This window comes from Pinus tabuliformis, chromosome 4_1, assembly GCF_031772625.1.
Source record: "Pinus tabuliformis cultivar Carrire ecotype Pingquan chromosome 4_1, CPIR1, whole genome shotgun sequence".
Lineage (NCBI taxonomy): Eukaryota > Viridiplantae > Streptophyta > Pinopsida > Pinales > Pinaceae > Pinus > Pinus tabuliformis.
Genome location: NC_142303.1, coordinates 388,861,497 through 388,873,286, shown reverse-complemented (window position 1 = coordinate 388,873,286; position 11,790 = coordinate 388,861,497). Strand labels below are relative to the sequence as shown.

The 11,790-nt window shown below is 40.5% G+C and overlaps 1 protein-coding gene across 1 annotated transcript; it reads right to left on the bottom strand.

The window, feature by feature from the left end:
• Nucleotides 1–5,264: 5,264 nt before the first annotated feature.
• Nucleotides 5,265–6,014, bottom strand: LOC149175921 (F-box/kelch-repeat protein At5g15710-like). Its single transcript, XM_089421287.1, has one exon. It carries the CDS (start codon nucleotides 6,012–6,014, stop codon nucleotides 5,265–5,267), a length of 750 nt encoding a protein of 249 aa, XP_089277413.1.
• Between the last annotated feature and the right edge of the window lie 5,776 nt (nucleotides 6,015–11,790).

Below are 11,790 nucleotides of genomic sequence, written 5' to 3'. Positions count from 1 at the left end.
TATGGGATTTGTACCAGGTAGATGCTGACTTTAAGGAGGCCTATGAGGCATGCCAGAAACCCTTGGTGAGGAATAATAGCCCTTGGTTAGACTACAGTTTACAGGAGAAGTTGTTGTTCAAGGGCAGCCAACTGTGCATACCAGACTGCTCGATGAGAGAGAACATTATTCGAGAAAAGCATAGTGGAGGCTTGGCCGGACATTTCAGCGTGGATAAAACACTTGAGCAGCTCAGACACTTTTATTTTTGGCCAAGGATGCAGAGAGATGTGTGGCGATTCATAGCCAGATGCAAAGTGTGCCAATTAGCAAAGGGTCACAGTCAGAACACAGGATTGTATACACCGTTACTTGTTCCAGGCAGACCATGGGACTCAGTCAGCTTGGAATTCGTCTTAGGCCTACCTAAGACACAGCGAGCATACAACTCGGTAATGGTAGTGGTGGATAGATTTTCGAAAATGGCACATTTTATTCCTTGCAGGAAAACTAGTGATGCCACTCACGTGGCCCACTTGTTTTTTGACGATATTGTCAGCTTACACGGTTTGCCCAAATCCATCTTGTCAGATAGGGACGCGAAATTCACAGAACATTTTTGGCATACCCTGTGGAAAAATATGAATGCTCAGCTGAGTTATAGTTCTGCTTACCATCCGCAGACAGAAGGACAGACAGAAGTTGTAAACAAGAGCTTAGGGAATCTGCTACGAAGTTTAGTGGGAGAGAATTCGCGGATGTGGGATCGAGTGCTGGCGCAGGTAGAATTCGCTTACAACGATTCACCTAACCATAGCACAGGCTTGAGCCCTTTCCAAATCCTGTACGGCATGCATCCTCGTGGAGTGCATGAATTGCGGGATCTTGGACTGTAAGAAAGGCGAAGCGCGGACGAAGAAGATTTCACTAACGCGATGAAGGATTTGCACGAACAGGTGAAACTTAAGTTGTAGGACAGCAGTTTAAAGTACAAACAACAAGCTGACTTGCAGAGAAAGGAGGTAAAGTACGAAGTGGGAGACGAAGTCCTTGCACATTTGCGCAAGGAGCATTTTCCTAAAGGTACATACAATAAGTTGAAGTATAAGAAAATAGGACCCTACAAAATTCTTCAGAAGTTTTTTGCAAATGCTTATGAGATCCAGTTGCCACCAGGAATGGGCATTTCGCTTATTTTTAATGTAGCAGACTTTTTCCTTACATGGCCGACCCGGAGGAGAAGGAAGACGAAGGAACTACACGACCCACACAAGACACACAGGATGACGGAAACGCTTGGAAGAGATAGATGCCATACGTTCCACCTCTCGAGATCGAGAGCATTCTCGACACTCAAGTGGTGAAATGAACTCGGTGGAAGGAGTACTTATAGTACCTGGTCAAGTGGAAGAACTGTCCAATTGACGACAATTCGTGGCTTGATGCCAGGCAGATCGAACAGACAGGTACTTCTGTCGAGAAGCTCATGGACAGGATCCATGAATTCTTTTTGACTTGGGAGCCTGATGCAGGAGCATCTAGCTCACCATGATCGGGTGAAGTCCCAGCCAGGCGAAGGACAGTGAATTTAGTTTTATGAGTTTTTTATATGATGGTCAACAGGAAATTAGGTAGGATTGTTACTTTTATTTACTCTCATTTAGTTAAAAACGGTTACATAGTTAGGATCTGGTGTTATCTGTTGTTAACAAATCAGGGTTATCTTTTTGTTTTAGCAGGAAAAGAAAAGACATATGTACTGAAAAACAAATCTTGCCGTAGTATAAAGCAACTGATTAATAACCATATAACTGTAAAAACTCAACTGAAAGAACAGGCATACAGTTTCATTAACTGGAACTGAGTAGCTATAAATGTAAGAGAGCAAGACAAAAGAGGGGTTCAGTTGAAGACCACTCACACTTTAATAAAAAGAAAACATTAACAGAAGAATTTCAAGCAGTTGTCCATCTGTATGTTATTTCCAATTGTTAAGATATCTAACCGAAGATAATCTGTGCATGAATAACCATTAGCTACAGGTTCTGTAAATTAATTCTTTTTGGTTGCATTAATCTGAGAAACAGACATTCGTTTAATTATATTAAGCACAGTCCCAGTTAAAAGAGGTCGCATGTTACGAGACGGAAACCAAAATCACGAGCAGAGTCCATTACAGGCTAACAAAACGAACCAAAGCATCATTTTATGAACAACACGTCCACAGTGTTTAGGAGAACGAATCCAAACAATTTAATTACACAAATCGATGATATCTAGTAACAGCTACAGTGACAGAATGAAGCATACGAGCCACAGAAAACTCAGGTAAACACATTCATGTAACGCATGTCGTAAATATCTTTTTTTTGTCTTCCTTTTCGTTACCAGAAATCATCAATAGAGTTGCAGTTGAGCAATATACTGAAGGCCATACAAACACAAAACCACAGTTTGCCTACTTCGGAAGAGGGTTTCAAGTCGACCAACTTTTTTTTCAATAATTACAAACAACAAAACGTGATGGCCGGAAAGGGTACTGAGGACTGTCGAAACACAAGACCACAACTTGCAAAACCCTGGAGGAGGGTTACAAATTCGACAAACCCAGACGGCAAGACAAGCACCAGGTAAGCACGATGAAACCCTAGGAAAGGGTTTGAAGGCCTATCAAAATACAGACTACGGAAATAAAGACCTAGGTTGACAGAGTAAAACAAGGAGCCTACAGACACATCGTAACAGAGCTTACCGAATAGGGCCGGAGAAGTCTTAGACGAGCCCTCGTGTTGAAGCCCACAACACCTGTAGAGACAGCATATACCCAAGAGTCAGACCAAGCATTGACTGGAACTGAAGTAAACACAAAAGATGAACCAGGGAGATAACCATACCTGAGAGCTCGCCATAGCAGTGAGGAAAAACAACCCCAGAATCACAACCACCAACTGAAATGAGAAAAGGGACGAGCCGAGTTAAAAATTTAAGGAGAAAGAGTTGGAAAGTGAAACAGGGACCGGACAAATTACCTGTAGACCGATCTGAAGGCCGAAGGGGAACCATAGTGCTAACCTGAGGATGAGCCATTGTTGGAAAATCCAACATGAACAGGAATGCCACTGTTGAAACTCGCATGCACCACCTGAGAACATTGTAGTAGAGTAGAAGCCCACAGTCGACAGAGAACAACCAGATCACTGCTTGGAGGAACGAAGCAAGACACGGACCGAGGAACGAGTAACCACAGGCACACAGAGGCAGACAACCAGAACCATAGTTCAACGCGTGACCACAACAGCCCAACTTGCAGAGCTCGGCAACAAAAGGAACTCATAGCAACAATGCAAAATGACCCAACGAGCAGGCAAACCGGGAGAATAGTCTAGAGACGAGCGGGAATTACCAGGCAAGGACTGTATTAAATTTCTCATTAATTGTCATACCAACCATCCAATATAACCCGTGCATTTCATACGCGTGTCCACTCAATTGATTGTTTTAATCAACCATCCAACGATTGCACAAATCATTCCATACATATTCGTTAACATACCGAAACATATCACCTATTACGTAATTGGAAGGGGCATTTGGGCTGGGCGCCATCAGTTTGTTACAATACCATGGGCCAATACCATGTTAACTCTACATCTATCAAGCTCCAACAAGCTCCAACAGGGATCAAATCTCTTGAGGTGCAAACCTTACTTCAAGTTTTACACTCAAGAAACACTTTTGCACCTTGAGAGATTTTATCCCTCTCAACGCTCTAGAATTAAGATGCATCTAGGATGGTTATTAAAAAAAAAGATATGAAAATTTAAGCATGGAAATTCGTTGGAGATTTTTAATTTGTAAATAAGGATTCCGAAATTTTATTTTAATTATCAATAATTATTAAGTGAATGTAGGGATTTAACCTTATGATGCATCTAGCTTGGTTCTTAAAATATATATATCTATATATATCTATATATATATATATATATATATATATGAGTTAAATAATATATGTTAAAAAAGGAGGTAATAAAAAATTTAAGCATGGAAATTCATCTAAATTTTATTATGGAGATTCTTAATTTGTAGATAAAGATTCCCAAATTTTATTTTAATTATCAATAATTATTAAGTGAATGGTAGAGTTTTAATCTCCATGTAATATTCTAGAATAATTTTAAAGGTAGTCACGTATTAATGGTTGAGATTTATCTTAAAAGCAATTATATCATTTGTATTGACTAAATAAAAAAATGTCATGTGAACATGTGTCATGTGTTATGATGTTATGGTTTTGAGGGCATTTGGTATTTGTAAATCATAATATTACACTACAATGGTATAACAAAACCTATCCATGGTAAAGTTGGGTAAATCTTTATGGCTAACCATCTTGCTAAATATTTTTTAATTGATTTTTTATAATTAGTAATAATAATAATAATTTAAAATAAAGCTATAATTTTTTTTATTTTTTATTTTTTATTTGGCAATATGAAATGTATCATGGGATGTCTTCTTTCTTATTACAGGTTGGTATCACGGGGTGTCTTGTTTCTTATTACAAGTTGATGACTAATAGTGTTTATCATCCTTTTAAGTTAAATAGTTGCATTAGTTAAATTGAGAATAAATAAAAAAAAAAAAACATACATCTTTATCTTTATAAAAAAAAATCAATTTTTTTTTTCTAATCCTTAAAGTTAAGTCCCCTATCATCAATTTACTAATTATCGATAATTGAATTAAAATTTTAAAAACCCTATTATAAAATTAACTATCTAAATTATAAATTATTTTATTATTAATAAAAGAAACCTAACAAACAAAAAAAACAAGAATATGCATATGAATAGCTCCTCGCAAACATTACTTAGCTCTAAGAACACATAACTTGTCTCGTGAATTTATATAAGAAAACTTGACTTATCTCTTGGATGTCAAATAAATATAATATGACTTATCTCACGAATCTTGAATAACCTGTTTATTTGATAAGCTAAACATGACTTATCTCATGGATGTCGCAAACATGACTTAGCTCAAAGAAAACATGACTGGTCTCATAGATTTATATAACGAAAACTTGACTTATCTCATGGATGTGATGTCAAAGAAATATAACATGACTTAGCTCATGAATCTTGAATAAACATGTTTATCTGATAAGGCAAACATGACTTAGGTCAAGGAAAACACGACTTATTTCATGGATTTATATAAAGAAAACTGATTTCAAAAACATACCACACTCAAACTAAAGCATATTCATACTGTGCCATCTTTCACCCGACGGTCATGCTAGGTCTCGGTTCAAATGCCAAAAGACTTTGACGGTTCCATTGGCGTGTTGGACACTGTGGAAGCCGACTCCATGACTTGTTGCAGGTATTATACACAAATACCCAACCTGAGGTTGGCTTCCCAAACACTGATTTGAAGCAAGCCCACGTCTCACCCACACCTACGCACTCGAAGCAAACCAAGGGCCCCATAAAATCTTCTTGGTATAACGACGGAGGCATCCTGGTTATCTCCTTCCAGGAAGAGGAGCCGAGCCGGTGATCTATTTCAAGCTCCCAAATTGTAATGGTGACCACATCTTGGAAAGCTATGCATGCTGCCACCAAAATGCGCGGCCTGCAGATGATTAGGCGACCCATCTGTGAATTGCTGAGTAATTTTGGTAACGGTACAAAAAACACAGACGGCACAGTGGATGGCGCACTAATACTGAAACCCAAAATCGCCATGACCCGCTCCATAGGTTGCATTGCCAAACAATAAAAGGTACCATCCAAGAAAACCATATCATGATTTATAACAAACTCGCTTGCAAGACGTGTCGCTCTCCATGACTTAGTACATGATTCGTAGATTTCCACTACTGATCCTTTACCGTCATTAAACATCGCAGTACCCACAGCCGCAACTTTGTAGCAGTTCTCCTGGTTATTGTTGCAGTCATTGCCACTCTGCCCAATACCTTTGGTCACAAGGATTTCCTTTATGAATAACATGCGGGGAAGTTTCATGCACGCCCGGCTGTAAGGGTTTTATAGTATGTATGACAACCGCCTCCATTGGGGAGCTTGTCTAGCAACAAGAGACCAGTTGTCGATCCACATAGAAAGACTTCAAATCTTATTGGTTCCCTAGATATGGAGAAACAATGCTTCCAAGTCCTCCGGTAGAAACAATAGGCCATGCAAGGAGTAGTAGAGAATATATCACACACAATTAGCCAGGGTTCCTTGTTTACGGGCGTCTTCGCCCATATATCCCTTATGAATTTGTTGGAAAGTAAGGCATTCCATTCCTTACATACACAACTAAACTTGTAAATGCTTTCCACAGATAGCCTACCCAATATCTCCAATTGAAAATCCTTCTGTAGCTTATCCCATAAACCCTCAGCTAAACTTGAGCACTCCTTATAATCCGTTCTTTCCATTTCTACTACTAATACTCAGTTTCTCATTTTTCCCTTTCTTTATAGGATATTGAGAAAGGCGATGAACTGATTTAAAGGAAACCTAAAGGTATGTGCGAATCTCTAGAACACAAAATTTATATTGTTCACTCACTACATGCAAGACACTTGGGAACAATGACATCCCTAAAAATAGCATCCAACTTCTTTCTATTTGTGGGTAAATTTTTCATATACATGACGCAATCCCGATAAAATCTCATTGTACTCTAATAGTGTTGATTTGTAACTATTGGATAATAAAATTATTACCTTAACATGAAAATGGAACTAATACAAAAAGCTAAGAGGATATTCGCATTTACTATGGAATGTCACAATTTATATATATATATATTCCATTCTATGATATTGAAGTTGCAGTGATTATTATAAAAAAAGCAATAGATATAATTATAAATTTATAATTAATTTATGGGATTTTTATGTATATGCGTTTTATTATAAAATGTTATAATAATTAAAATATCACAAGGATGATTTAAATTTAATAATTTATTAATAAAAAATAATAATAATTAGGTTTTTTTTATAGATAGATAATTTAAATATCTATATGAGAAATATAATAATTATAACTATGGATATAATGAACCAATATATATAATTATAAATTTAAAATTAGTTTATGGAATTTTTATGTATATGCATTTTATGATATTTATATTATAAATACTAACTGGAAGTTATATTAATTAAAATATTACAAGAACCATTTAAATTTGATAATTAAAAAAAATAAATTCTTTATATATAGATCATCTAAATATTTATATGAAAAATATAATAATTATAATTATGGATATAATGAACCAATATATATAATTATAAATTTATAATTAGTTTATGGAATTTTTATGCATATACACTTTATGATATCTATATTATAAATATTAATAAAAAGTTATAATAATTAAAATATCACAAGAGGGAGAAAGGGCCTCCCTAGAGAACGAGGCTTGGACAATGGCGACCCTCTGATACGGAACGGAATGGCCTAACCGGGATCGTGTTTGCGGGTACAGGGTACTACAGCCGCCGACACGTGGCCTGCAGCTACCCCTGACAGTTCCTTAGTACCCGATCCCGGGTTGTCTATGCCTAAAAACCATAAAATATTTTGCTTCCAGCCGGGTCATTTTCATTGTTTAGGGTTTCGTTTATTTAAGGAAGGTTGCGCACAAGTCGCTCTCACCCTCCTCTTCCCCGACGGTTATGCGACTATTTCTCCCTAGCGCCAGTATTGGTCTACTCTTCCCGGGGTTTTCGTATTTGTCTAATTCTGTTCCCATTGTTGTCGGTGCCGGTATTCTATTGGCCAGCTGGTTCCGAGGTGGTTAGCCATCTTTTACTGTAGCTGTCATTATGGACGTTGACAAGGTGGATTATTTGGAGGATCCTCTAGAGGAAGGCTCCATCTGGCGCTCCACATTTGCAGCTATTGAAGGTATGTATAACAAAGGTCTCTCTGGTAATTTTGTTGATTTCCCTCAGTCCTTTGGTCCTGTTCACTTTGCCTCTATTCTGCCGGAAGAACCCTCAACTTGGCCGCCTTTCTCTGTGCTGTCCCTGGTGACCCTGGGTTTTCTCTCGAACTGCTTTCACCCTTCTCCAGATATCATGGGTCCATCTGTGCCGTCGGGCCACTCGTTTGCACCTCTGTCAGGAGCCCCGCCTGAAGTCCCCCCGCCAGTCGCCCCCCTCCCATCCTCTACACACTCCATCCCCTCGGGTAGCTTTTCCTCTGTTCCCCTCCTCTCTGAAGTTGTTCCTGACATTGCCTTTGACCCTAACCCTAACCCCCCACCTGAAGCTCTGGAAGAGGCGAGGGTTTCTGTAAACCCTAGCAGCCTGCCCTCCCGTCCCTTGAAGAAACATAGGTGTTTCAAATCCTGGCCTACAGAAGTTATTCTTCGGCTAGAGGAGGACATTCAGTGGGGGGACGCGATGGAGTATGCGGACATAGTTCTAATTGGTCGAATTAGAGGGAGGAACTATTATGTGGCCAAACTGAAATCATGGGCCACGGAGATCTAGGCACAGCACTTGGTTGATATCCCTTTCATCCAGACTTTCATCCACAGATGGTTTGCTTTACGATTTGCAAGGGCCAACCATACAAGCTGGGTTCTCTCCTCTTTCTGGCATTTTGAGAATGCGCTTGTGCTCCTCAAGCATTGGATGCCTCTCTTCAACCTAGAGACTAAGCAAATTGGGATCGACCCGGTTTGGATTAGGCTCCCTGGTCTGCCTTTACAGTACTGGTCAGAGGACATTTTTCGGAAAATTGGGAATTCCCTAGGCACTTACATGGAGTTCGACAAATCATATCAGATCACAGGAATGATGGCCTACGCAAGAATCCTTGTGCACCTAGATACCAAAGGAGGTCTTTATGAATTCATCACCATACAATGGAGATCCTGCTCGTGGAGACAGCCACTAGATTACGAAGGTATCCCCTATCACTACAGAAGGTGCCATCAGGTGGGTCATCTCTACAAGGCTTGCCCCATCCTAAAGAAGCATAAGTAGGCCTCACAAGAGCAAGAACAAGTACCACGAGCTGAATAGCCTCCTCCTCAGGAAGCGGAGAACTAGAAGGTGGAGCAGAACAAGACATCAGATATAGTGGAAGCGTCGCTTGCACCAGCACTGAAGAAGAGAGGCAAAAACCCTATTCGACCTCCATCCCCTCCTCTGATGCACTCCAGGGCTACAAAAGGCGGCATCTTCTCTTCGGTTATGTCTCTATTTTCTAATGTCTCAACATTCTGCATATTTTTTATCACTCCCTTCCAAGTTGCCCCCACAGGTTTTGGTTCCCCTCCCCCTCTCCCCTTTGGCCCTATTCTGGGCCCCCGGATTCCCCCCCTTCCCCAACGGGCAGGACAATCCTATATGTCTTGCTCCCTTTCAGTGCCTCTTCCTATTTACACTTCTTGCTCCCTCTCCTCTGCCCCGATCCCTTCTCTTCCTCCTCCCTCCCCCTTGGTTAACTCTGCCCCAAGGTACTCTACCTGCTCCAAAACCAAGGAGAGAGAGCCAGATGCAGTAGGATTTGATGTGGATTCTCCCCTGGTTTCACCCAGACCAGGGAAGGGCAGACCTTCCAACCTTCACAAGGTGATTGCACAAGCTGGTGATGAGGTTGTCCAGGGTAAGCAGAAAACCATTGAAAGGGTTCTTAGAGCAAAGGATACCCTCCCCCCTCCCCCTCCATGAAGCTTTTATCTTTCAATTATAGAGGGTTGGCTAGCCCAGAGAAAAAATTAGCCCTGAAGCGACTATTTCTGTCTGAAATGGTCGATGTGATTTTCTTACAAGAAACCTTAAGTATGGTAGATTCGATCATTCCCCTTTTGAAATCTTGGTTGCTGGACTAGACCTTCCATGCTCTGGATGCCTCTGGACGATCTGGGGGGGTCGCTATAGGGTTCAGGAATAGGACTATTGAAATAAGGAACATCTAGGGTGGTGGGGGATTCATCGGAGCTAATATCTTCTACAAGGATTTGAAGGATGAGATAAGGGTTATCAATGTCTATGGCCCCTATCAAAACAAAGATATTTTTTGGAGAAGGCTTTTTAGCACCTCTCTCTTTCAGGCAGACAATGTGATCCTTGGTGGGGTTCTGAACTTCTCTTTAGGATTCATGGAATCATGGGGCCATATGTCTTAGATAGACTCACTATCTGAAGTTTTTGTGCAAATGCTAGAGGATTATCACTGGATCGACATCCCATCTGTTAAGATCTAGCACACTTGGAAAAATAATCGCACTGGAAGCCAAAATCTGGCTAGGAGATTGGACCGATTCCTTATTAAGGAGGCCTTCCATGCTAGACACTCCTGATCCAAGCAATGGGTAGGCAATGGATGAATCTCTGACCATCAGCCTATTTTCCTAGAATTAGATGATAGATCCCACAAGATCTCAGCTCCTTACAAATTCAATTCAGCTTGGCTAAGGGACCCCACCTATATCAAGCTGGTCACCGAGTTCTGGCAATCCCATCCGATCTCAGAGGAGGCGGATCCTGCAAAAGGTTTTGTCAGTAATCTCAAGGACCTAAAAGGCTTATCTAGAGAATGGGTGCACAAGAAGAGGGAACAGGAGGACACTAACTTAAAACAAGCAGAATAGGCCATCTTAGATCTTGAAGAACAATCAGAGGGTACTTTTACGTCTCCGGAGAAAAAAGAGTAGTGTTCTCTCCTAATAAAACAGAGATCCCAAATTCTTAAGGACAGAGAAGAAAGTTGGTGCCTCAGGAGCCGAGCGACCTGGCTAAAGGAAGGAGATGAAAACGCAAAGATTTACCATCGTTTTGCTAATGGGCGAAAGACTATTAATACCATTTGGGAGCTCCAAAATGATCAGGGACAAAAGGTTAATACCTCCAGAGAGTTGGCATCCTTAGCCAACTCTCATTTCAAAAGCATATATTCAGCCCCTAGAGAGGCAAACATTCTGGAGATCATGTGCATAACAGAACTCTTCCCTCAGTTTTTTGAGTTGGAGGGAGCGGAGGAACTATCCAAGGAGGTAACCTTGGGGGAATTAGAAGCCACCATCAAAGGATTTCAAAGAGATAAGAGCCCTGGGCCTGATGGCTGGACCATAGAATTCTACCTTACTTTTTTCGACATCCTGGGCCATGACCTACTCAAGGTGGTGGAGAATTATCACCTCTCTGGAAGGATGTCTCCAGATATCAAGTCCACTTTCATTGCACTCATTCCCAAATCTGACAAGCCCTCCTCTTTTAATGATTTCGGCCCCATCTCGCTGTGCAACTGCCTTTACAACATAATGGCCAAAATCATAGCAAACAGGCTCAAGCCCATCCTCTCAGCTCACATTTCCCCCGAGAAATTTTCCTTCCTTCAACACCGCCAAATCCATGAAGCTGTGGGAACTGCACAAGTACTTCTTCACTCAATGCACATAAGGAACCTGAAAGGTATGATCCTAAAGGTGGAATTATCTAAGGCTTTTGATAGAGAAAATTGGCTTTATATTTGACTGCTACTTACACACTTCGGCTTCCCTTACATATACATCAAATGGATCATGAGCTGTATTACCAATGTCTCATACAGTGTTCTTCTCAACGGTGCTCCTACTCCTTTTTTCTCGACTGAGAGGGGCCTAAGGGAGGGATGCCCTCTCTCTCCCCTGCTATTCCTTCTCATCATGGAAGGCCTTAGTAGAACTATAGGGGCTGAGCATAGAAGGGGTAGAATAGTGGGTATAAATATTATGGACAACTGCTTCTTAACCCACTTACTATTTGTGGACGATGTTCTCATC

Coding starts and splice junctions, on each gene's coding strand:
- LOC149175921 (XM_089421287.1), bottom strand. CDS start 6,014: ATGAAACTTCCCCGCATGTTATTCATAAAGGAAATCCTTGTGACCAAA.